This window comes from Rhinatrema bivittatum, chromosome 10 (assembly GCF_901001135.1).
Source record: "Rhinatrema bivittatum chromosome 10, aRhiBiv1.1, whole genome shotgun sequence".
Lineage (NCBI taxonomy): Eukaryota > Metazoa > Chordata > Amphibia > Gymnophiona > Rhinatrematidae > Rhinatrema > Rhinatrema bivittatum.
Window position 1 is genome coordinate 120,602,670 of NC_042624.1, and position 27,631 is coordinate 120,630,300.

Consider the following 27,631-nt stretch of genomic DNA (forward strand, 5'->3'; position numbering starts at 1 on the left):
CTCCGTCTCCCTTGGGGGAGCCTTGGCTGACATGTCCCTATTAGCAAGGAAGCGCTCAAGCCATAGGAGCAAGGCTGTTGGCCAACTGTCAACATTACTGCAGTGTGAGTCATTAGGCCCTGACATAGTTTAATATTCATTATGCTAAAAAGCTAGCGAGAAGCCTGAGCCCTTGCCCGAGATAATGGTAATGAGCTCTGGGAGTTGCTGTTGAACGCAGAGAAGTGCCAGGTACCCTGGCGATAAAACACAGGCACATTAGTGCTAACAGGGCCCGAATGGTGCCGGGTGGCTCGTAACGCTGACTTATAAGGGCCAGGACAGGCTGAAGGCGGGGGAGTTCCCTCTCTCCAATTAGCTCTTTCTTGTCACTTAAAATGGCCACGTCCTGTTTCCTTTTCCCTGAAATATCTGGAGAGGTTTGTGCCGAATGTGCTGACAAGGCCGCGTGATGCCATCGCTGCACATTGGGAGGGTTTTCTCCAGAATAATAATAATGATGAAGGGAGGAAGAGAAAAACGATCTTAAAACAGAAGCGCTATCACTTGTATTGTGTTTTTTTTTAATAATTCAGTCCACGGTCAGAATAAGAAAGCAGCCAGCAGCATTGTCCACTGTAGTCAGGGGTAAAACCACAAATTGCTTCACGGACGCTTCTTGGACGCGGCTTGCATTTGCAAGCTATTTAAATACAGTATCGAGCGGTAGGTGAGCCGGACTGTGCGTGCGGCAAACGCGGGTGCGCCCGGCCCTAACGCAGCTCTTCCTACCGCTCCTTACAGTATCGGCCCGATAGCTTGGCCAGAAGCAGCTCTGAACCTGAACGCTGGGACAGCGGAGTCTGCAGGCCTTCCTCAGGCAAACATCAGATCCCCCCCCCCCGTGTAGAGTGTACAAAAGGCCTCAGAGAAACCGCGTACAGCCACACTCACAGTGCAATGCTACCCCGAGCCTCTTCAGTCAGCACTCACAGGGCATTCAGCACATAAAAACCCAGAACGGCCCATCCAGCAGAGCCGTAGCTAGCCCAGGGCCCACTGCAGCAGCCTTCATGAATTCCACCACAAGGCTGGTGGTGGTGGTGGGGCAGGAGATCACACTTTTGCCCCTTTCCCACCCCAACCTGAGCCAGCGGCCGGCACTTCTGGCAGCCTCATGTGGCAAGTGCAGGGAATTCAGATTCCTCTTTCCTCTGAGGTGGCCACCGTATGAAGGTTTGAGCCATGCTCTTGTGTGTGATCCAGAGATGGAGTGAGGTGTCATAGCTACAGACACTGCCTTCGGCAACCTCTCACATTCATGTCAGGATGATGTACAAGTTACAGTGACATATTAACACAGTAAATAAAGACCACAATGGCCCATCAGGTCTGTCCAGAAAAATGTTTAGAGTCGTAACTGCCGCTCCGAGCAGGTTACCCCCATGTTTCTGTGAAGGGCAGTAACTGCCGCTCCGAGCAGGTTACCCCCATGTTTCTGTGAAGGGCAGTAACTGCCGCTCCGAGCAGGTTACCCCCATGTTTCTGTGAAGGGCAGTAACTGCCGCTCCTTGCAGGTTACCCCCATGTTTCTGTGAAGGGCAGTAACTGCCGCTCCGTGCAGTTTACCCCATGTTTCTGTTAAGGTAGTAACTGCCGCTCCGTGCAGGTTACCCCCATGTTTCTGTTAAGGGTAGTAACTGCCGCTCCGAGCAGGTTACCCCCATGTTTCTGTGAAGGGCAGTAACTGCCGCTCCCTGCAGGTTACCCCCATGTTTCTGTGAAGGGCAGTAACTGCCGCTCCGAGCAGGTTACCCCCATGTTTCTGTTAAGGTAGTAACTGCCGCTCCGTGCAGGTTACCCCCATGTTTCTGTTAAGGGTAGTAACTGCCGCTCCGAGCAGGTTACCCCCATGTTTCTGTGAAGGGCAGTAACTGCCGCTCCGTGCAGGTTACCCCATGTTTCTGTTAAGGTAGTAACTGCCGCTCCGTGCAGGTTACCCCCATGTTTCTGTTAAGGGTAGTAACTGCCGCTCCGAGCAGGTTACCCCCATGTTTCTGTGAAGGGCAGTAACTGCCGCTCCGAGCAGGTTACCCCCATGTTTCTGTTAAGGGCAGTAACTGCCGCTCCGTGCAGGTTTACCCCCATGTTTCTGGTAAGGGTAGTAACTGCCGCTCCCTGCAGGATACCCCATGTTTCTGTGAAGGGCAGTAACTGCCGCTCCGAGCAGGTTACCCCCATGTTTCTGTTAAGGGTAGTAACTGCCGCTCCGAGCAGGTTACCCCCATGTTTCTGTGAAGGGCAGTAACTGCCGCTCCGAGCAGGTTACCCCCATGTTTCTGTTAAGGGCAGTAACTGCCGCTCCGTGCAGGTTTACCCCCATGTTTCTGGTAAGGGCAGTAACTGCCGCTCCGTGCAGGTTACCCCCATGTTTCTGTTAAGGGCAGTAACTGCCGCTCCGTGCAGGTTACCTCCATGTTTCTGTGAAGGGGAGTAACTGCCGCTCCGTGCAGGTTACCCCCATGTTTCTGTTAAGGGCAGTAACTGCCGCTCCGTGCAGGTTACCCCCATGGTTCTGGTAAGGGTAGTAACTGCTGCTCCGTGCAGGTTACCCCCATGTTTCTGTTAAGGGAAGTAACTGCCGCTCCCTGCAGGTTACCCCCATGTTTCTGTTAAGGGCAGTAACTGCTGCTCCCTGCAGGTTACCCCCATGTTTCTGTTAAGGGCAGTAACTGCCGCTCCCTGCAGGTTACCCCCATGTTTCTGTTAAGGGCAGTAACTGCCGCTCCCTGCAGGTTACCCCCATGTTTCTGTTAAGGGCAGTAACTGCCGCTCCCTGCAGGTTACCCCCATGTTTCTGTTAAGGGAAGTAACTGCCGCTCCCTGCAGGTTATCCCCATGTTTCTGTTAAGGGCAGTAACTGCTGCTCCCTGCAGGTTACCCCCATGTTTCTGTTAAGGGCAGTAACTGCCGCTCCCTGCAGGTTACCCCCATGTTTCTGTTAAGGGCAGTAACTGCCGCTCCCTGCAGGTTATCCCCATGTTTCTGTGAAGGGGAGTAACTGCCGCTCCGTGCAGGGAACTAACACGGATCACCACCATCATCCACATTGCTAAAAGCCTTCCAGCATAGGCTCCTGAAGTCAAAAAGACAAATGACACATTCATAGCAGGGTTAGCCTCAGCTGACCTCTCCTGGTAAATCTATCAGGCAATAGTAGTGAACAGAAGCCCCATGAACACTTCAGGGCGTCCCAGGAGGCCCAAGGCTTTGCAACTAGAGAAGCTCCGAGTGTTGTGACTGTGAGATAAGGGAGGTGCAGGTCTGACTCCAGCCCATCCCCACCAGTCCCTTTCTCTCCTCCTCAGCCCATCTCAACCTCTCGCTTTTCCCTTCAAACTGTCTGCAAAGTCTCTCCTTCTCCCTCTTTCAGAGCCAGCAGCAGGAGGGTCAGGACTTATTCAGCACAAGGTTTAGCTTTTGCAACAGGCTCCGGGGCAGATTTTAAATGGGAAAACCCCTTTGGTAATAGGCATACATGGGAACTTTTCATTTCCGGTCACCCTGAGAAGGCTGTGGATTATTTGGGGGAAGGGCCCAGGAGCACTAACTTTCTCCTTATTCTTAAACACACGCTCAGAGCGTCCCACACATGCTCAGTCTTACTCGTCTCATTCTCCCAAATACACGCGGTCTCTCACTCACACCCACTCCCACACGCCCAAACCTAACCCAGCAGCAGCAGCTGCCTCTGCTTGTGGCCCACATGGCTGACAGGTCTCCTCTTTCTGCCAGCTGCATGGGCCCACACGTCCCCTGTTCCTTTGCTGGCCGACGTAACCACTGCTATAACCTCTGTGGGCCGATGAGGCTCCTCTTCCCTTTTCAGCTTCACACTGATGGTCCTCGTTCTGCCTGCCCATGCAGGCCCTGGTTGCTTCCTCTTCCGGTGCCCGAGCGGGCCATCTCAGTAATGCAGCCATAGTTTTCCTGGGTTTGCCTGGAGACCAGGGTCCAGTCTCTGGGTCGAATCCAGAGGGTTCCCAAGTATCCACTGCTCCCCAGCAGTAAGGGGGGGCAGAGTGGGAGAAGTGAGCCGGTTCCAAGGGCCCACAGCAGCATTGGACGGAGTGGCGGTGTCCTCATCAGTGGATCAGAAGGGCCAGAGAGAGCGCGCACCTGGAGCAGGGGCTGCGGCCGGGACCAGGAACAGCAGGAGCACTGCCACACCTGCAGCACCTGTTTGAGGCTGCATCTTTTCTTCTGGGCAGTCAAATCAACAAGGGTTGGTGGAAAGTCCAGACCGCTGACCCCCACTCCTCTCCACATTTGGGATAAAAAGCTCATTGACAATCAGGCTCATGAGGCAGAGATAACAGGATACATTTTACAGAGAAACCAAGCACCACCAACCAGGTTCTCTAACACCCCTGTCCTTTATCAAGGTTTCCCATTTGCTTTTAAAAGAAAAAACAAACGGAGGCCCACAGATCACCTAGCGTGGAGAGTACAAATTAAAAAATAAAAAAGGTTTCTTTCTCTAAGGCTTTGTAGATCTCCTCTACTCCTGGAGGAAGGCGCATGAAAATGAGCTCATTGTAGTATGCGGTGATTTCTCCACAGCATCAGGTTTTGATCTTCGTGAATATTAAAAATGATCATTTTTGGCAGCATTGTGCTAGAAGCTTATAGATATTTGGGGCTTTACTGTAATATGTTACAGGAAGTCTTCAGACTTAAGACCCAAGTGGTTCCTGAAAAAGCAAGTTTGCTTACCTGTAAACAGAGCTCTCAGAGAGCAGCAGGATGAATTAATGGTTAATTTTGCATGGGTGATGTCAGACGTGGACCCAACTCTCAGAGTGCACTAAAAACTTTATTAAATAAGCGTGGGAGTCCCCCACACTCACATGCTGCCTTCTGAGCCTCCCAGTCTCTTCTTAGAGCTTAAGCGACACAGTCAACCCTCTAGGACAGTGGTCCCCAACCCTATCCTGGGGGCCCACCAGCCAGTCGGGCTTTCAGGATATCCACAATGAATATGCACGAGAGAACATTTGCATACACTGCCTCCATAACATGCAAATTTTCTTTTCCCTGAGAAGACCCGGTAAGGAAGAATTAGGGTAAAGAAAACCTCTCTACTCTCCCTTTTTTTTGTTTTTTTTAAATATTTATATTTTACCTGAGCTCAGCTGTCCCTCAATGAGAGTACGACCTGGTCTCTGGCTACGGGGATAGAGGTGAGCTCAGCTGTCCCTCGATGAGAGTACGACCGGGTCTCTGGCTACGGGGATAGAGGTGAGCTCAGCTGTCCCTCGATGAGAGTACGACCGGGTCTCTGGTTACGGGGATAGAGGTGAGCTCAGCTGTCCCTCGATGAGAGTACGACCGGGTCTCTGGTTACGGGGATAGAGGTGAGCTCAGCTGTCCCTCGATGAGAGTACGACCGGGTCTCTGGTTACGGGGATAGAGGTGAGCTCAGCTGTCCCTCGATGAGAGTACGTCCGGGTCTCTGGTTACGGGGATAGAGGTGAGCTCAGCTGTCCCTCGATGAGAGTACGACCGGGTCTCTGGTTACGGGGATAGAGGTGAGCTCAGCTGTCCCTCGATGAGAGTACGACCGGGTCTCTGGTTACGGGGATAGAGGTGAGCTCAGCTGTCCCTCGATGAGAGTACGACCGGGTCTCTGGTTACGGGGATAGAGGTGAGCTCAGCTGTCCCTCGATGAGAGTACGACCGGGTCTCTGGTTACGGGGATAGAGATGAGCTCAGCTGTCCCTCGATGAGAGTACGACCGGGTCTCTGGTTACGGGGATAGAGGTGAGCTCAGCTGTCCCTCGATGAGAGTACGACCGGGTCTCTGGTTACGGGGATAGAGGGCTAAAGCCTTCATCACCAAGTCTCCCTCGTCCTTTAACCACCTTGCCTCATTTTTTTTTTTTTTTTTAAGTCCATGCCTGAAAAAGTTGTCGGACTAAGGGCACTCAACAGAGGGAGGGACCCACTGGTGCCACCTCAGGGATATGGGCGGTGTGATAAATTTCTCCTTTTTCTTCTTAAACTTCCTTTTTTTTTTTTTTTTTCTACAAGCAATCCCCAACAGGGAAATGCATGTCCACCATCTGCTGGAGATGGAGACTATTGGTGAGCTAATATCTGGACAGGACTTTATATCCGTGACATCGGCTTTTACTTCGTCTCCATCTGCTGGTAGAGGTGCATTACCTACTTGCGGGGATTGGCTTGCCCGAGATCAGAGGAAGTGCCTATTCTTGACATTTATAAAATAGCATATGCACAAGAACATGCTACTTATGCTCATATACGTTATTTATAAGAGTGAAATCCCTTTGAAAATCTACTCCTTACATTTTAAGCCCTTTGGGGATAGGGAAATGCCTACTTACCTAAATGTAACTCACCTTGAACTACCAATGAAAAGGCAAAAGCTAAACATAAATAAATTTTCCTAAGGAGAAGACGTCCCCAGCATTTTTTCTGCTGATGTCACCTCATCGGGCCCCATGGTCATCAGCCTGTTGGGTGATGCCTGGGTCTCCTAAAGCTGGAACAAATCTAAACTGGATAATGAGTGTCAATTTAGAAACTTTATAACTCAAAGTGCTTCAATTTGAGGATTACCTGCATTTTTCCTATGTATTTTTAATTTTATTTAACTTTTTCCAGTTTTAATTGTATGAACTTTCTGACCAGATCAAAGATTGTACAGATCTAGTCAAATGGTCAGAACTCCAGTTTTCAATATGGTTAAAATGGATGAGAGGATGGAGGGAAAGCAAGATAGAAGATAAAACCTGAGAGAGCGCGCATAGATTATGAGATTCTTCAATTACTGTTACGATAATGGGTGAGGGAGGCCATTTTGCTCTTGGTACCAGAAGTCTACACATGACATCACTCATGAAATGCAGGAAGCTTTCATCTTCCATTACTAGCACAATACACGATTCATCGATATGCAAGGACTTAAAAAAGAGAAGCATATGTTTTTTAATTTGATTTCTGATATTTATTGATGTGGCACATTTACAGCAAGAATTGAATAACTAGGCAATGACCTTTAATGGTGGTTGACTTTCTCTTGGTTGGTTGTTTAGCTGGAGTAACACCTACCGTGCATTACTAAATTCAGGGGCAGGTTCGGTGTCTGCATTCTGTGTCTCTTGGAGCCTGCTTGGCATCACCTCTTCAAGCGCCACAGACATAGAAGGAAGCATTAAATACCAGGAGGGCGACTGGTGACTGTAAAGGACTTCTGAGAGGGATTTAGCTCTTATGTTAAAGAAACGCAGAAATGCACATGGCATAAGATGTAATGTAAATGTAGATAACTTAACTCCTTATCATCAAAATGTAGTTCAGTCCTGTTTTTTCTAAATCTCATCTTCAATGCAGCCTGGTACTTGTTGTCCTGCTTGGTGCACTGGGTTGAGAGTTAGAACGCTAGAACAGGATTTGAGCATCCTCAAGCCATGATGTTATATTGGCTATAGTGCTTAATGAAGGCAACAGGGATAAAAATACATTGGTGATAGGAGTTAAAAGTCAGAGGGGGTTCATTTTAAGATTGCTCAGCTCTTCTCCAGAAATGGCTTCCTTAATTGTTATTGAAATACTTCGGTTCTCTATTGTATAGATAATGATGCTATTGCCATTCTTGAAATAAATACAAAAGTCTTTGAAAGAAAAGCTGAACCGAGCAGGCATCTTGGGGAGGTCCAGTAGGTTGGTAACATTACAGATGATAGGAGAGGATGAGAGAGAGTACTCCTGAACCCAGGCCGGAACTGAAAGCTGACCAGCACCAAAACCGGAGTTTTGTCCATGCTGTTGGACTTTCTGTAACCTGTAATTTTACTCCACTGTTATTATTTTGGAATTTTTTTCTTTTCTTCCTCTTTATTTTAATCATTATGTATACTACTTTGGCAACACGTGTAAAATTGTCAACGCCAATAAAGTTAACTGAATCCTGAACAGAGTTTCCATAAATTCTTCCCTGCAGAGCTAGTCTGAATAACACAACCTTCCTGCCCAGACTTCTTCACTTGACTGCCCACAGAGTCTTGCAGACTGAGCCATTGGGAAAACTCCCAGTCATCTTTCAGGGGGATATCACTGTTCAAAATTAGTATGACCCTGCAGGTACACAGAAGAGAGGAGCAAGTGGCAACCCTAAGGCTATGGAGAGGAGAAGAGAAGAGATAGTCCTCCCCTCCTGCTCTGGCAGCTGAGTCTCCTGACCTATGAACAGTAGAGGAAAGAGCGAGTAGTACTACAGAGCATCAGCATGCATATGGCTTACTGAACGTGCTGCACTAACTATCACTGCGGTCGCCTCTCTTCCCTCTTGCTCCAACACTGAAGCATATGGCACAAGGATGCCACTGCTATAGGAAGAGGTGGCAGAAGAAAATGGGATTGTGAGAGACTGGTAGGAGTGAAATGGAGCAGGGCTGGGAAAGGATGAGAAAAAAATGGATGATGGGAGCTGGAGGAGTGAGAGAAGATGATTGCTGGGAGGAGTTAGCGGTTTGCACTAGAGTTGGAAGAATGGAGGATTAGCCCCTTTGCCAACATTGGGAGAAGGTAAGATCGGCCTTATGTTAGAGCTGGGATGATGGAAGAGTGACCCTGTGTCAGGGCTAGGAGAAAGAAAGAGTGGCCCCATACCAATACTGAGAGCATAAACGAGTGGTCCTGTGCCAGTGCTGGAATGATGGAGGGGCAGAAGGAACCAGGGCCTCATACAGAGAAGGAAGGACAAGGCACATAAGTAAAGGTGAGGGAAATAAAAGAAGCTGCAGATGGAAAGGAGGAGAAGGAGAGAAGGGGGAAATGAGAAGCATTAATGAGGGGTTTGGGATGGCAACCACTGATCGGGCAGAAGAAGTACAACAGGGTTAATTTAGATCCTAACTGCTGACTCCTGCTTACAATTCAAAAGGCAAAGCAACAATCACTCATTCAGGGCAGAGGCAGCCGGACCATTTGCACCAATACAGCACTCTCCCCTAGTCTCGGACAGGTGGTTAGGGGCTATTACTGACCGGGCCCAGATCACTGTCAGACCACCCTGCAATCAGTAGAGTCCATACTCCACTATGATCTCTGGATCAACCACTGCAGGCTCCACAAAATCAGCCTCTTAAATCTCGCATTTCACAATATGGGCGGACAAGCCAGGCTCCTGACTCGTATGCCAAGCTAGGGGGACATCGGAGGCAAGAGCCATGCACTGCATGGCCCCCTTCTGTATTCTTCTCCCAGCCCCAGATGTGCTTAAGCATTCCCCAAGCTGGCCAATAAGAAGCAAGCCTGCCCCACTGTGGCATGAGAGCCTTACCGCCAGCCAGGGCTGGGAAGCAGGGAAGAGAAGGCCAGCAGTTTGCAATTGTTTCCTGGGGCTAATAGTCCTGCTTTTCTGTAATGTCAGGAGTGCTGCAGAATACTCTTACAGAGATAAAGTACTCAGGGTAATTGGACTACAAAGGTGACTATTACCTGTGCCAGGGCCTATCATAACATGTTTCCCTAATCTGGCTACAAAAACACTTCAAATGACAGAGGAGGATAAATGTGGTTGTATTTCTATGTTACTGCAAGCACATGGGGCTGTCTTATCCCTGCAAGAGTGGTCTGCTTTGCCTTCGCGGACCTGAGTCTCTCTCACATCCACAGGAGGCGACGATCAGAGGCTCCACTATCTATCGGGCCCAAGAGGTTTACTGGGGCCCTGGTAGGGAATGGAGGAGGATTGTCAATGCAAGGGAGAGCCCTGCTGCCACCGAGCAGTGGTGAAGGGTTCAAGTTCACAGCCAACGAGGACCATGATCACCAGAGGTGGAACAGAAAGAAAGAGCGATTTCTAGCAGGGAAAAGAGCCAGATCGGCTTACTCTGCAGAGGTCTTCTTACAAACTATTGGGGCTCAACAAACTCTAGGTATGCTCGTTACCACTGCATGCAGCAGTAGCTTTTGTTTAACAGGTATTTCATATACTCAAACATTTGGAGAAACCTCCAAAAGACTGATCAAGTCTTACTGTCCTACATCAGGCGGAGCCAAAGTATAGGAAGCCCTTTCTACCAAAGCCTCTCGTCGATTCTGGATCCGAATGCCAGTCTGGCTAGCATGCACACATCGGGTCACCATGACGCGCTACTTGGCACCTCTAACCAGGCTGGCATAGGGTCTCCTGGTGACATGGAACCGGATGCTGTAACTTCCAACGTGTATCCACTAAAGGAGCGAGCGGGAGGCCTTGATGTCCTCACTGCTCCATGCCTCTTCACTGGGAATAAATGCAACAGTCTAGACGAGACAGAGAATCCAGACACACCGCCTTATACAGAGGGAAAGAAAGCCAATCTTTCTCACATACAAGCAGGAACTCAGAAAGGTTTGCATTACTTAAAATACAATTTCTTGAGTTTGACCCCAGAAGGGAGGTTAAGCATTTAACCCCTTGATGCTGGGAGCCTTGAGGGACTCCCCAATCAACAGAACATTATCATCTCTTGCTGATTGTACTGTAGTTAACTTCCATTCCAAATTATTCCAAGAGATGCAGCTTTATTATCGCAATAGAAAAAGGAGGACTCCAAATCTTAGAATGTTCTGGACTGGGAGTTAAACAATCAAGATGACATGAAACGATCTCAGTCTTAGTAGGCCTTCATGGAAAATAACGCTGATCCAGTCCTGGGGTAGCCAACTGCACGACCTTATGTGCATTTCACCTTCAGCACTGCTGATGACATCACAGGTCAGTTTTCCTGCAATAGTTTTCACACACTCCAACAAACGATGATGTCATCAACCACATGACAGTTTTATTTCTTTATCAGGGACTTGGGCCTGTGCTGCCATTTCATTATTTTCAAAATTAAAATAGAATTCTACAGGTGTGTGGGATGGAGGGAAAACAGAGAGATATATTTAGAGTGAAAAGCATGGTGGTTGCATTTTAAAGCATCCTTCCAATGCATTATGGTGATTTTGCTCTGCTTCTCCCCTCACGGTATTTCTTAGACAGTCAATAGTCCCAAAGGAGGCACTAGTCCAGAGGAACATGGCCTCTTGGGGAGAGACAGGCAGCAACAACACAGCAGGAAGCAAGGAATGCTGGGAGATGAGAAACACAATACCTTCATCTTGGTTTCGTGTGGCTGCTTTTCTGGGGCAGAGGTTGGACCATAACAAGTGTCTTATAAACGGAGGCAGAAGCAGCAGGTCCAAGTGGGACTACAGTAAATTTGAATCAGGAAGGAGAGACAAGTCTTGTAACAGGAGCTTCAAAGGGAGGCAGATAATGTTTGCCTGAGGGAAAGGGACATGGATTGGGTATCTTAACAAAAAGACAGACTGCCTTACTCTCGGGCATCACTGTTGCCAACGTAATTTCATCTCCAGACTGTAGTCCACACATGGTCTTCTGTCTCCTATCCCAATGTACTGTCTTAATACAAGTCGACAAGGACCTGAAGGCAGTAGCATATGATGTGGGAAACCAGAACTGGAGACAAAACTTCATCATGACACGGAGTTAGGTCTGCAACACTGGGCCACCCTGAGCACTGGCAAACTCCCAAGGGGATTAAGAGGTAAAGAAAACATAAGTGGTGAACAAGGCTCTTCTACATGGCGACACATGATGAGATCTTAAAGCAAGGTTGTACCTACATTTCTAAACATGGTGGGGAGGCTTCTCCATCACGAAGCCACGTCTGGTAGCAGGCAGGTGCATTCAATCATTACACTGAGCCTCAGCACAAACTGCTCGCACTGTGCAACATGCAGCTAGCTCCAGGGGCAGAGAGCCAGGATTCACAGGGAGGGAGGAGATCCCTGCGGCACCTCATGCTCCTTTCCCCCTCCCCCCACAATGGGATGGGGCACTTTGCAACATTCCCACCTGTCCCTTTTATTGACATTTTCCTGATTGGTTGTGATGGTCCTCCCATGTCAACTGTGGTGTATTTGGTGGAAGGAGAGGGTAGGGGTGTGGAAGGGGGCCTCTGCCCGGCCCTGATCTCTCCCTCTAGATTCGAATCAGGAGCTGTTATGGAGGGAACTTTGTATTTGGGGCTACATGGAGATATAATTCCTGCTTGATATTTGCGGCCTCTGCAGGTGGTAACGGTTGGGTTGCTCTGTCCATTTGCCTTGAATTCTACATCCTGTCTGTCCTCATTACGTGAACACACGTTCAGAGAAGCGCTGCATGCAGCCTTTATTCCCCCCGCTTGCCCTGGACATCAGATGCGTCTTGAGGTCTGCTTGAAGATGAAGCCCCGGTGAGCCAGCGTCTTCATGATGTTAGCGATGTTCCTGCAGTCATCTATGAAAACAAGAGGCAAACAAAGATTAAATAATACAATTCTAAAAGGACAGGAGTGTATGGACCTCAAGAAGTCCATCTCTCTGACTTCATTGTAGTAACCACTCTAGCTAAACTATCCCAGACAAAAAGTTCTCCAAGCTACTTTTAAAACCACCAATGATGTAGATTTCACTATCTTGCTAGGTAACATGCTCCAGTGCTTACCTAGCATCATGCTTAGAAAGTCCTTCCTACTGTCAAGACTCAATAATACAATTTAAGTTCATTACTTCTTATCCTATCCTCATCAGAAATGGAGAGCAAGCAACCACCATCTATTTTAAGAAGTACTGACTTGCATACTGTATTGTATTCAGGCCCAGGCAACAGAGGCAATTGCCTAGGGCACCAAACTTTGAAGGCGCCAAATACCCAAGCCAAGGAGGAGCCCGATCCGGCAATCACTTCAAAGGGGCACTGCCACGGCACTCTGGAGAGCAGTGGAGGTAGAGGGGCTTCACCCACTAACTGATCCCCAGGGTCTTCCACTCCCACACTCCAATCCTACCATTAGGCGCCCAAATCTTAAATCCAGCCATGATTGTATTTTGAAACGTTCTCAACTAATGTATCATATATTATATCAGACTGTAATCCTCCTTGAGGCTTGGATTACTTAAAGGCAGAAAAAAATCAAAATGAAACAAATAGCTAACTAAAAACATGGCTGTTTATGCATACGCCGATGTCCTGTGTAACTGATCCTCCTGATTGGCATTGGCTAAGCACAATGAAACTAACACACACCGGGAAGAACAGAGATTTGAGAAATTTGACTTATACACAGACTTTAATGTATTTCTACACTACAATGCATGCAGGCTTGCTAGTAATGCAATACCTTGCCAGTAACGTAATACCTCCTTATTTGCCTGTAATGTAATGCCTTTACTGCAACACCCCATAACTTTTAACTTAATCTGCTTTAATGTAATCCACTTCACTGCATGTAACCCCCTTTAACTAATCTATCACACTATAATCTGCTTTGAAGCAGCTGACCAGCCATGAAAGGCAGAATAGAAACATTAAATTAAATAAATAACCTTCTTCATGCATTTGAATACTGTTATCAAATCACCTTCAGTCTTCTCTTCTACAAGATAAACAAATTAATCCTTCCACTAATCCTTGTGGAAAATACTATCTAGATCTCTAAGAATTTTGCTTTTCTCCAATGGTCTTTCCCAAATTTCTCTACATTCTTCTTAAAGAACAGGGCTCAAAACCTGACCCTGTGCTACATCAGAGGTCTAATGAACGTTGAGTACTGCGTGACTGTAGGAACAACTAGGCAAGACCAAACAGGCTAGGCACAAAATTACGTTCCAGAAGGGCATCATACAGCTTGACGCTACAGATCTTTCACGTGTATATGGAGGATGGTGCCTTGTATAACAAGGAAACATAGCAGCTTCTTCAAGTTTATACTGATCCTTTTGGCACCCCAAATGGAAAGTGACCAGCAGGCAACTATGAGAATCAGTTCTAGGTCCATTCCTCTTCAATGTCTTCAATAAGTGAGACTGGGAAGAGTTAGAAGGGAAAGTGTGCCTGTAGATATGCCCTGGAGGTAAATAAGATAAAAGATGATTTTAACACTTGGAAAAATGTCAAAAGTATGACAATTAATGCAAAAAAAAAAAAAAAAGCTAAATCAGGAATCTGGGATACAGAAGTAACAGTCACTAAACAAGAAAGAGACCCCAAGGTAGTCCAGTCAGTGTGACAAAGCAGTAGGGATACCTGAGTGCATAAAGAGAGGCGTCACTAGTAGAAAGAGGGAAGTAATATCACCTTTCCACAAGTCTCTGATGGGACATCATCTTGAGAAATAAACTCAGTTCTGGAGACATTTACAAAAAGACATTGACAAGGTAGAGAAGACCACCAAAATAATGCCTAGACTGCACTATAAACCATAGAGAGCCTAGGAGATATGATAAAAACATTCAAATATTTAGCAGGATTCATAAAGTATCAGAAGGAAGTGTTTTCCATAGAATGGAAAGTTCAGGGACAAGAGGTCATCATATGATGCTGAAAGGAGGGAAGCTCAAAAGAAATGTTACAAAATACTTTTGCATTGAGGGGGCTGGTGGACACCTAGAACCGATATCTAGTGGAGGTTATAAGAGCAAACCAGTGGTAGAATAGGATAGAAAAAAAAAAGGAATCTTAGTGGCAGATTAAGGGAGAAGAAAACAGATCAAGAAAGAACTATGACATCACAGTAGAGAGGTTCAAATGGGGACTGGGTGGACCAAATGGTTCTGTTCTGTCACTGGTGTGGAAATGATAGGGTGGATCAAATTAGTGTGTGTGTGTGTGTGGGGGGATGTGGCATGTTATAGCAGGGATAGCATAGAGTCCAACAGGATAAAGATCTTGCAGGAGACTAAATGCAGAGTATGATCTTTATGGGTGGAAATTCCATGTGTGATGGGGAAGAGTATAGCGGTGGGGGTATACTATCATCCACCTGGCCAAAATGAACAGAAAGACTATGAAATGCTAATATAGTACACAGTAACATAATAATAATGCTAGAAGAAGAGCAAATGGCCCATCCAGTCTGCACAGCAAGCTTCTTATGGTAGTATTTGCTGCTCCGTGCAGGTTACCCTCAAGCCTTATATTAAGGGTGATTATATTAAAAATCAAAACCAAAACCAAGTAACTGTGAGACCCCTAACAAAATTACTGCTAGTAAAATCTTTACACGATGACCAATCTTCCTGATAATCCATACAATGCTGCTGTTTGACTGTGCATTGCTTTTGGACTTGTCCGTATAAGCAAACCTGAGCTTTTTCCCTAATGTCTTCATATCAATACCCTGGACCATAAAAGTCAGGAAAGCTAAGAACTTTAGCAGCACAGTAATAATGGGAGATTTCAATTACCAAACCAAAGAGGAGTCAAGAGTTACCCCACAGTATTAATCATCAGAAGTAAGAAGGAGGGAAACATCAAACAATACTGTTATCTATTGTTACACATTTTTGGCCAAATTTTAAATGCCCGGCGCGCATAAAAATCGGTACTTATGTGCGTGACCGAGCCCTGTGCATGCTGCGCAAATTTTCAAAAGGGCTTTCCTATGGCCTTTTTCAGAAGGTGTAACCAGAACTACACGCAATTATTCAAGGTGTGTTCACATCATGGATTGACTCAGAGGCACTGGTGAGGATATTTGCCTTTCCTCGCCAAATAATTCCTAACATTCTATTTGCTTTTCTAACTGCTGTGCCCACTGACCTGAGGATGTCAAAGTATTGTCTACAAGGACTCAGAATGATGAACTCTTGATGTAGCCATCTCTCTGATGTTCGGGTTGTAACCATTACCACTCCATGTTTGATACCTCAGACTTATTAGAAGGGCAGTGCAGCCATACTTCTGGATTCTAGTCTCCCCTTCTTTGGCCCTTTAAAGTTCCATATGACTAAGCAAAACACTCCCTCGTTTCTTCTTTCAGACTGTTGCCTCTCATTTGCCCTTGCCATTGCACACTTTTTCTAGGCATGTTTAAATTCTGTCAGGTTTGGTTGTTACTACTTCTGCCAGCAAGGCTATTCCCAGGATCTACCAACTTCTTAGTAAACTGTTTTCTCATGTTTCCTCTGAACCTTCTTCTCTGCAACTTCATATCATGATCCCTTGTCCTTGAAGTCCCTTGTCTATGGAAAATTTCATTTTCCAATACTTTATTGAAGCCTGACAAATATTTTAAGGTTTCTATCTTACAACCCATCCCTTCTTTCCATCCACAAGTATGTTTTGAATGTCTTAAACCTGTCTTTGAAGGGCGTGGCCCTTTTCTGAACCAATTCTATTATCTCAAGAAACAGCCTCCAAGGACTGAACACAGTGCTCAAGGTGGGATCTTACTAGTGACTTATGCAAAGTATTACCACCTCCTTTTTCCTACTAATACCTCCACTTATGCAACCAAGCATGCTGTTAGCATTCCTAGTTGCTTTATTACATTTACTAGCTAACTTGAGGCCATCTGAGATGATGATGAGTTGATCTTTTTCTTGTTTGACAATGTCTAGTTCTTGCCTTTCTAATTAATATGCAGCTAATACATTTTGCATCTCAAATGCATGATTTTACATTGAAGCTCATTTGCTGAACCCTTGTCTACTCTTCCAGTTTTTTCAAGCCATCTTTCATTTTTTTTCATCCCTTCTGGTGTGCCTCCACTGTTACAGAATTTCCTGTCATCTGCAAACATGCACATTTTCTCAGCAAAACTGGTAATAAAGCTATTGAAAGGAATGAGTTTTACCACTGAACCCCAAAGGTATCCCACTAGTCACCTTGCCTTTATCAGAATGAATTTCATTTACCATCATTCTCCAATACGCTCTCTAAAGAAAGAGGGATTTTTGCAGTGTCGTATGAGCATATCAAATGAATCTAATCCAAATATTCTGATGAGAGCTACTCTTTTTTCTAACACTGTAGTAATAGGAAGTAACTATTTATACAGTTTTCACATTTAATATAATGAAAATTATTAATAACTAATTAAGGGATATTGACTGACCTTACTTTTTAATGCATATCCAGAGAAATATATTCGTAACAAGGTTTATCAGCTCAGTTTATAAGCAGGTCAGAAATGCACACTACATCTGCAACAGTGTGCCTTGAGATATTCATCCATTTGATCTATGAGACTAGTATTTTCATCCCTGTTGCCTTCCTTATGACTATGGCCAACTTAACATGTCTTGAGGATGCTCAAATCCAGTTCTAGCTTTCTAACTCTCAACCCAGTGCTTACCTATAGCAAGTGTTCTCCAAGGACAGCAGAATGTCAGTCCTCACATATGGGTGACATCATCCGATGGAGACTGGCAGGGAAAAGTTATATCAGTGTTTCTAGAACTTTGTGCCTTACTGGGCATGCTCACATATGCCACAACACCAAGCATCCACACAGGATCCCTTCAGTGTCTTAATTTAGCAATAACATTTTGTTTTTTATGGATAAACCAACTCCACGGAGAGGACGGCAGGTTTTGTGATGACAGACATCCTGCTTTCTCCGAGGATGAGCAAGATGGCAGTTCTCATCATGGGTATCCCTAGCTGCAGGCTGCCTCCAAATAAAAAAAAATGGGGGAACAATAACAGGAGCCAACAGGCACAACAGCAGCAATGGTTTCTGTTGGTAATGAGACCTTTTTGTTATTTTTAAACTATGAGAGGCAGTGTGGGACTGAAAGAACAGGCCCTAGGAGGGATAAGAGATTCTGCTGGTGTGCCTCTCCCTGCTTCACTGAGCCGTTTTGCCACCCTAAGCTCTGCAGGGAGAGTTGTTGCTGAGACTCTGTTCCCCCTGCTGGCTCCCATTACACCGATGGCATCAAGCCCCGCCCCCAAAGATGTCATCAAACTGGGAGGGGGGGGGGTGAAGAGCCGGCGTGGGACGCCAGAGGTGCCGCGTGCTGGTGGTGAGCGCTGAGTGCCACGGATTCTGCAGAAGGCTTTACTGTTGATTCCTTGCAGGACTATCATTTCAAAATCCAAACAGTAACTGGTCAAGGACATTGTGGTGACCTCTCTTCAATCAAATCCTACCACAACTTTTGCCAGCCGTATTGTCTCAAGCAAGTACCTTTACACACTTTTCATTAGCCTTCTCCCTTTTCCAAGATTTCCATTAGTTTAATTAATGCTCAGTCCGTTAGAAATAAGTTTCAATTTACTCATGATGTTATTCTCATTGAACAAGATGACTTCTTCTGTATTACAGAATCTTGGCTCTTAGACTCTGATCTCATTATACTTAGCCAAATTTGTCCTGCAGGATATTCTTATATCTCTCAGCCACGCATAAAGAAAAGGGTGGTGGGCTGTTTTTCAAATACAAAGATGTTTTATCCCATGACTCCCAGCTGGAAATGCTAATCATTTCTGTAAGTTGCTTCTCTATCTGTTTAGTTTACTCTCCCACTAAATTATTAGCTAACAATTTATCTCCTCTGCTCGAACAATTGATGCTCTCCAAGACTGATCTAAATAATATGAATATTCTTGGTGATTCCAATTTACATATTGATGTCGAGCATCTGCCAACACATTGTTCTCTATTCTTAGACATCATGGATTCACTTGGTTGGCGCCAAATCATTTCAGGCCCCACTCACAGATTAGGTCACACACTTGATCTTGTTTTTGTTAACAACTCTTTCCAACAGTCTAGCACTTCATCGTTAACGGTCAATCAGGTACCTTGGTCTGATCATTCTCATATCAGTTTCTGCTTTTGTACCCCTAAAGTCTGTGTCAGATTGCTCTCAAGTCTCTCACAACCTACTCAGGCATGGCAAAATTGATAGCACCTTGGTTTTCTACCGATGTTTCATCTGCAAGCTCCAGGATATCATTTCATAATATCACTGATTCCATCTCACAATGAGATCACCTATTAGAGTCCATTCTCAACAATTTAGCTCCCTCAAAGTTAGCAACTTCTTTTCATGCCACACCTCAGCCATGGATGTCTTCCTCTATCAAAATTGCATGCCAAATCCTCAGGAAATCTGAACACAAATGGCGAAAGAGTCCATCCTTAGAACTGGCCCAAGCTTTTAGGGTGACTCTTAAGACTTATCAAATCTTGGTCTTAGAAGCCAAAAAAACCTACCATTCAAATTTATTAAAAAAGATTGGCTGATTATCGACCTCCACCGCCTCCAGCGCAGCGGATGAACTTGCAAGACGCAGCGCAGAGAGATGACATCACTCGCCCGGTGGGAGGGGGAAGCCAAGGTGAAGGAACGGAGCTGCAGCCTCGGTTCTCCTCCAGTATGCTGGAAACAGCATCAACAAGGGCTCTTTGTCCCCGGTTAACCCTGTGGAGGAAGAAAGGAGGATCTTGGCAGCGCAAGCGGTGGATTTTCCAGGTGTGCTGAATGCCCGTGAAGGGGGTGAGTCTTTTCAACTGCCCCCGAAACCAGCTGTAGTGACTCTGGATACTTTATGGGATCTGGTTGCTAGTCTTGGAGGGCTAGTGAAGGATTGTGAAAACAAATATGTAAAAGTGGTATCTGAGATTCAGTTCCTTAACCTTAATTTGGGAGGCCAGGTTAACGATCTTACCAACAGAGTTGAAGTGGTGGAACAAAATACTTTGCAAGTTCAGTCCATAGACTTTAATTAAAGATTATGGAATCCAGTCCAAAAGACTGGAATTCCTGGAAAATCATCTTAACATGAGATTCTTAAATTTTCCTCGTGCTTTGGGAGAAGATACCCATAGCATGCTAAGAAAGTTCTTCCTGGAAAATTTAAAATTTGAAGAATCTAAACTTCCTCTGGTAAATAAGGCGTATTTTATAACAAAGGCCAGAAGAAATACTGGATCAGATGGAAGCTCTCGACAATTTGACGCAATTTTTGGAAAGCTCAACAGTGGAGATTTTGGATCGAGGAACGTTATTTGTGTCCTTTGTGACAGAGAGAGATATCAGTGATGTTATGAGAAAATATGTCCAAAATATAACTCTTGCTTGCTTTCTTTGGTCAAGTTGTTAAAATATTTCTTGATTTTGCTAGGGCCACCCAAATAAGGAGACGGGAACATGTGTTAAAATATCCTTGCAGGTGCACAATTCGAGGAAAAGATGAATGTTTTGTTTTCGCCATGTCAGAACAGCTGAAATCCTTCCTAAATGCCAGGAATTTAAACATCAATCCTGTGTAACAGATCCTTAGATAATCATTTATTGAACGCCACCTTACCGTTAAGCCAGTTTTTCTTGCTTTATTTTGGATTCCTTAAATACTCCCTTTAATTACCTGGGCCTTGTTTTCTCTGCTTCTTAATTTGACAAAGTTTTACGCCTCGCTGAAAAGTGTTGTATTTGGAAATTTCTTATTGGAAATGTTTAACGTGAAATTGATATCTTATTTATCTTTTCTTTTTTCTGAAAGATGTATGATTACTTTATGAAAATTAATAAAATATGAATTATAAAATAAAAAAGATTGGCTATGATCCTAAAATCTTGTTCGCCATAGCTAAACGGCTCACTAATTCCAAACCCCCAAAGCTTTCTCCACATGAAAGGCTTTCCACTGAATCCTTTGCCTGAACATCCTCAATGTTCCCAACTGGTTTCTTAGTGATCCTGTCCCATTAGCGTCCACCTGGGACACTTTCAATTTTGTTTCCTGTAGCGAAGCCAGCAATTTCCGAGGTGATGTTTCTTACGTGCCGCGGTATATTAAAAAAAAAAAATCACTAAATAAATAAATAAATAAATAAATGTCTAAATCCAATACCACCCTCTGCCCTCAAGCCCTTTGCTCCTCAGCACTATTCAAGGCCGCTAAGGAAACCTTATCCCCAGTTTCTGCGCGCTTAATAAACTTATCTTTGAATGAAGGCTCTGTTCCCACAAGCCTAAAGAAGGCCATTCTTCGTCCTCTTCTCCTTAACCCTTCTGATCCAGGTAACTACAGACCTATTTCTGTTCTACCATTCTTTTAAAAAATTCTTGAAGTCTCAGTGCTATCTCAACTATCTGACCATGTCAATTTGGATTTTGATGCGCCTAAAGCACCAAACTCCTCCTCCTCTCTTTAACAGACACTATCAGCAGGGGTATAGATGCTGGTCACCAATTCCTTCTTGTTTCCCTTGACATCTCTTCAACATTTGATACTATAGATCACAACATTCTCCTTTTCCATCTTCTGGAATGTGGCCTGTCTGGAACAGTCTTGGAATAGTTTCGCTCCTACCTCTCTACCCAGTCACCGCAAGTTAGTTCACGATGAAATTTATTTTCTTTCTGCTATAAAAAACTGGTGTCCCTCAGGGATAAGCTCTTTCCTCTCTTCCCTTTAACATCTACCTAGCACCGATCTGTAAAATCTTGGCCAGTCTTACTGATTCTTACAAACTTTATGCTGATGACATTCAGTTCATCATTTGCATCCGTTCTTCCTGGAATGACACACTAGATCACTTGGGCATTTGTTTTTCAACAATCAATTTGTGGCTAAAACATAACAAATTGACTTTAAACATGTCCAAGACTGAATTTCTTGCTTTGTCTAGTTCACATTCCTCAATTAAAGAAACTACCATACATCTTAATAATTCTATGTTTCAAATAAAAAACCAGATGAAAAGCCTTGGCATCTTATTAGACAGTTTTCTATCTTTTAAGCCGAAAGTTAAGCAGGTCATTAAACGAGGTTTTTACAGATTACGAGTTCTTTCTGGCCTTTAAAAAACTTCTGCATCCACCAGAATTTCACACTGTTCTGCAGGCCTCCATATTTCCTAATGTTGATTACTGCAAAAGCCTCTACATTGGTCTTCCCTTTTCCACTCTACGCCCTATTCAGTTATTGTTAAATTCATCAGGGAGCCTCATCTCAGGCTTGAACTGTACAGAGATGGGTTTACCTTCTACATAGTGATGGCAGGTGCCAAATGCACTAAGGAGGACCTTAACAGAGTTGGTTTGGAGACCTGACAGATAGATGTAGAAGGTTACAAGCAATTTTTATATGGAGCAGGAGAAAGGATCTAGGGACTTTTGCTCACACCATATGGCAAACCTTATCCACTTAAATTCATAGGATTTTCTAGTGGAATCCTTTCTTGAAGCTAAAAGAACTTGAGATGTAATCATCAGACAAATCAAGGGGTTCCAGTATCAACCTCTAAACATCCAAGTGGTAAGCAATATGGACTTGATATTGGGATGGCACAACTTGCCTTGATCCTAAGTCCCCTCTTTGAAGAAAGGGGATTAAGGTGCCAGGGACACCATCTTGAACTTTTCTCTTTTGATAAATTTGTTCAAGACTCTCAGGTCTAGGATGGGAAAGAGTCCTCCTATTTTCTTTGGAATCAGAAAATAATTTGAATAGAATCCATGCCCTCTTTGACCTGATGAAATAGGATTGAACACTGTGGCCTTCAAAAGGGAGGAGGGCTCCGCATTAAGCAGTTCCTGATGCAACGACTGACTCCAACTGGGATCTGGGGGCCAATTTGGTGCAGATACCAATAGGTTTAATCTGTACCCTCTTTTGATGATGTTGAGGACCCACATGCCTGAGGTTACATTGGGCCACTGGTTTATGAAAAACCACAGCCTTCCACAGGTGGAAGGTCCACTGGCATAGGTACAAGGATTCTGGATATATTCTCTGTGATCCAGTCAAAACCCCATCCCAGGTGTTGACTGGGTTGTCATCTGGGGTTTAGGCATCATATGCTGCCTTAAATGGGAATGAGGGGGGGAGGTCTGCTGAGAATGGGATCAAGGGAGCAGAGAATAGCACCTCCTTGGGTGGAAGAAGTTCTTCCTGTGCCATCCTTAGATATCTCCTGAAGGGGGAGGTTGGGTGTGGAGTGTCCATGGAGAGCTGATAGAGCATGGATGTGCAACCAAATCCTTGATCTTATCTTTGAAGAAATTCTCTCCTGCACTTCCAAACAGATATCTGAGGCTTGCATCCAGGTGAGTCTGGAGATGTGCCCAATGCCATTTCAAAAACATCGAATAAACCATGTGTTTTCTGCAAACTAACCTTTCATCCACCAGTGACTGGAGAGGAGACAGTCTTGCTACTTTCAAATGAATGCAAAAAAATACAATGAATGAGACCATTTTTTATTTGTTCCAAATGGAACAAACTGAAAATGGCCTCCTACAAAAATACTTGAAAATGTTTGGAAATGTATTTGTTGTGAAAAAACCCCCAGGCTTCCTATAGCCCTGGAAGCACCCTCCTTGCCTTCCACAAGAACGCGGGGCCTGGATCTAGCTAGATCTCCACAGGCCCTTCCGATTCCTCACTGGTACCACAAATGCAACACAGTCTGGGGCCCAGGCCTGGGTCCAGTTGAAACCTCCCTGGCCCCTCGCACCCCCTATTAAATCTGCCAAGGCCAGGAAGCACCCACCCTGGCCCCTACTTATCTCCTTCCAGTGATCCTTGTAAAATTCCTAAGGGTAGGAGTGAAGTCCTCTCGTGCCTTCCTTGAATCTTGCAGTTTTAAAAATGTCCCCATCTTCCTGGAAGATGCTGCCAAAATGAGGTCACTTTGGTGCAGCTGATGCTATTTTGGTGTATATTTTGTGAATGGCTGGGGTGCCATTGGAATGAATGAAGCAAAGGTGTGACACATTCACACATTTAGACCTAGTAATACAATTTCTTTCTTTCTTAACACCCAAGACTGGGGGTAGGTGAGCCCAAGATGGCCGACATCAACCACTAGCACATTGCAGTTGTAAGTGCTCTACTGTTATTTGGACTAGAACCTTTGAAACACCTATATGGGTTTGCAACATGGTCAAGAGAAAAGAGCTAACTAGATTATACCCAAGTAAGACATCACTGTCTGTTGCTGGCCACATGAGAGGCAGATGCTGAATTGATATCACTTCGGCACCGTCCCCCGGGTGGATGGTGCTATTTTTTTAATACTGCTAGAGTCAGAGCAGGATTGCATGGGCTTCATGCTGCCCTTAAGGATTTTACGAGGACCGCAGGAAGGAGGTAACTGGGGGCCACGGTGGGAGTTCCTCAGCCTCAGAAGATTGTAATGGGGTTGGGAGCACCCTGGCAGGAACAAGCTGAGCCCAGGCCTTGAAATGGGTTATGTGGTAGTAGAGGTCAGAGCGCCCATAGAGGCCTAACCAAGCAGGCCTAGGCCCTGAGTTCAAGTGCTGAAGACAGAAGCTTCCTGGGCTTTGGGAGGCCTTTTTAAAAAATCCTTTTTTGCAGTTTAATTTTTTTGGTTCGGCAAACAAACCAAACTAGAAAAAAAATTAAACAAACTGAAAAACAAGAAAAGAAAGCTCTCAAAATGAAAAAAAACCCAAACAAATTGAACTTAACATTTTGGGGCTGCACATCTGTATTTGACCATCCATTTCCATTAGAAAGTCCTTCTTAATTTCTAACCTAAATTATTCCATCTGTAATTTAAGACCATCACTTCTTGACCTTTCCTAGGCAGAGATCGAGCACAACTAATCCCTGGTCAAGGGAATTCTGTGGACCTGGAGCCTGAGTTGATGCATCATACTGGCTGAAGAGGCAAAACTCATAATGAAAACTTAAAAAAAAAAAGTATTTGTTGCAGGAAGCCTGCGAAGGAATCGGTTGGACTGCTAGATGATCGAGGGGCTAGAGGGGCAATTAGGTAAGATAAGACCATCACAGAAAGACTAAATGAGTTCTTTGTCTCAGTGTTTACTAATGAGGATGTTGGGGAGGTACCTGTAATGGAGAAGGTTTTCAGGGGTAACGATTCAGATGAACTGAACCAAATCACGGTGAACCTGGAAGATGTGGTAGGCCACACTGACAAACTAAAGAGTAGCAAATCACCTGGACAGGATGGTATGCATCCTAGGGTACTGAAAGAACTAAAAAATGAAATTTCAGACCTATTTCAATTAATTTGTAACTTATTAAAACTGTCCATTGTACCTGAAGACTGGAACATGGCCAAAGTAACCCCGATATTTAAAAAGGGCTCCAGGGATGGACCAAGAAACTGTAGACCGGTGAGCCTGACTTCAGTGCCAGGAAAATCGTGGAAACTAATATAAAGAATAAAATCACAGAACATTTAGATAGACCTGGTTTAATGGGACACAGCCAGCATGGATTTACCCAAGGCAAGTCTTGCCTAACAAATCTCTTATATTTTTTTTGAAGCGTGAATAAACATGTGGACAGAGGTGAACCAGTGGATGAGGTGTATTTGGATTTTCAAAAAGCATTTGACAAAGTCCCGCATGAGAGGCTTTAGAAGAAAATTAAAAAATTGTGAGATAGAAGGCAATGTACTTTTGTGGATTGCAAACTGGTTAAAAGACAGGAAACAGAGTAGGATTAAATGGGCAATTTTCTTAGTGAAAAAGGGTAAACAGTGGAGTGCCTCAGGGATCTGTACTTGGACCGGTGCTTTTCAATATATATATAAATGATCTGGAAAGGGGAACGAGTTTGGTGATCAAATTTGCAGATGATACAAAATTATTCAGAGTAGTTAAATCCCAAGCAGATTGTGATAAATTGCAAGAGGATCTTGCAAGACTGGAAGATTGGGCTTCAAAATGGCAGATGAAATTTAATGTGGACAAGTGCAAGGTGATGCATATGGGGAAAAATAACCCTTGCTGTAGTTACATGATGTTAGGTTAGGAGTTAACCACCCAGGAAAAAGGTTTAAGTGTCATAGCAGACAGTACATTGAAATTGCCAGCTTAATGTGCTGTGGCGGTTGAAAAAGCAAACAGAATATTAGGAATTATTAGGACGGGAATGGTGAAAAAAAGATATAGATGCTCTGGAGAAGGTACAGAGAAGGGCAACCAAAATGATACAGGGGATGGAACAGCTCCCCTATGAGGAAAAGCTAAAGAGGTTAGGGCTGTTCGGCTTGGAGAAGAGACGGATGAGGGGGATATATTAGAGTTCTATAAAATCATGAGGGGACTAGAATGGGTAAACGTGAATCGGTTATTTACTCTCAGATAATAGAAGGACTAGGGGGCACTCAATGAAGTTAGCAAGTAGCAAATAAATAAAAAATAAAAAATCGGAGAATATTCTTTTTCACTCAATGCACAAATTACGCTCTGGAATTTATTGCCAGAGGACGTGGTTAAGGCAGTTAGTTTAGCTGGGTTTAAAAAAGGTTTGGACAAATTCCTGGAGGAGAAGTCCATAAACTGCTATTAATCAAGTTGACTTAGGGAATAGCCACTGCTTATTACTGGCATTAGTAACATGGGATCTATTTAATGTTTGGGTACTTGCCATGTATTTGTATCTTAAATTGGCCATTATCGGAAGCAAGATGCTGGGTTTGATGGTCCCTCAGTCTGACCCAGTAGGGCAAGTTCTTATGTTCTTGCTATATTCTAATCCAGTGTAAAAACCTTTTTGAGGCTGCTTTTAAATCTTAACCCCTGCTGGGCAGACTGGCTGGACCATTTGAGTCTTTATCTTCTGTCATTTATTAAGTTACCACAATTATCCCACTTACACCCTTACTGATTGTAACCATTTTCTTAATAAATTAAATTCCCCACTTCTTTTTTAGATTGTAAGCTCTGTTACCTGCTTTTGCACAGGCTAATAACTGGTATCTTTTGAACCCCCACGATGTTAGCGTAGTTGCCTTGACCACGTCCTCTGGCAGCAGAGTCCATAACCTGATTGTGCGCTGAGTGAGAAAATGCTTCCTGCGATTTGCTTTAAATCTGCCGGTTGCTCGTTTCATGGAGAGTCCCCTAGTCCTAGTGTTTGAAAGGGTAAATAACCGCTCCCTATTTATCCGTTCCACCCACTCGTGATTTTATAAATCTCAAACGTATCCCTTCTCAGTCTTCTCCTTTTCACACTCAAGAGCCCTGATCTGTTTAACCTTTCTCCAGAAGCGAGCCATCCCATCCCATCCCCTTCTCTGTCCCTGTTCTATGTGCGCCGTGCCTCTTTTAAGATGGGGGCGACCAGAACTGCTCACAGTACTCAAGGTGCGGTCGCACCATGCATCTATTCAAAGGCAATAATGATGTTCTCCGTTTTGTTCTCTGTTCCTTTCCAACTAATTCTTAACATTTTATTTGCCTTTTTGACCGCTGCTGCGCACTAAGCCGAAGATTTCAAGGTATTGTCCACAAGGACTCAGTGCAGTCTCCTCGGGGAGAATCCCTGCCTCTGCTGCCCTGCAGGGGTGAGGGAGCTTCCTATTTACCTGGGACTAGACACAGTCCCACAGTTTGCTAAAGTAGATTCCTGATGTCTATATTTCATGTTGAAAATTGGCTTGCAAATCCATGGTTTGATCTATGGGGGCCGTCTCCTTAAGAAAAAGCCGGAGTAAATGTGTAATTTCTCCCTTGACAGAACACGCGGCGTGGCGATCCTTCTTCCCGTTCCAGGACAGCTCCGCTCGCTGCCATTACCACTTTTTCTTCCTCGCCCCGCGCCTTGATGTCTCCATTTCATTACAGTGCAGCCATTTATCAAGCTGTTACCATAAGGGTGACTTTGCGCGCACACGCAGACGGGCACGGGCTCAGAGGCAGCGCCACACCAGGGGAAGGCGGCGGGGAGAGGAAGAAAAGTGTTAATGAATATTCTGGGGAGAGCAGACTGCATCATCACTGATGTGTATAATGATAAAGAAGGCTGAGCATCCGTCTCCTAACTGTAAATCCAGAGAGT

The 27,631-nt window shown here is 44.8% G+C and overlaps 1 protein-coding gene across 3 annotated transcripts in view; it reads right to left on the reverse strand.

Moving 5' to 3' along the window:
* Positions 1 to 6,987: 6,987 nt before the first annotated feature.
* Positions 6,988 to 27,631, reverse strand: part of ERI3 (ERI1 exoribonuclease family member 3) — a 395,911-nt gene continuing 375,267 nt past the window's right edge. For all 3 annotated transcript variants that reach the window (XM_029617885.1, XM_029617884.1, XM_029617883.1), the window contains exon 8: positions 6,988 to 12,346. In XM_029617885.1, coding sequence (XP_029473745.1) covers positions 12,264 to 12,346 — 83 coding nt within the window. In that variant the 3' untranslated portion in view covers positions 6,988 to 12,263. The remainder of the gene's footprint in view (positions 12,347 to 27,631) is intronic.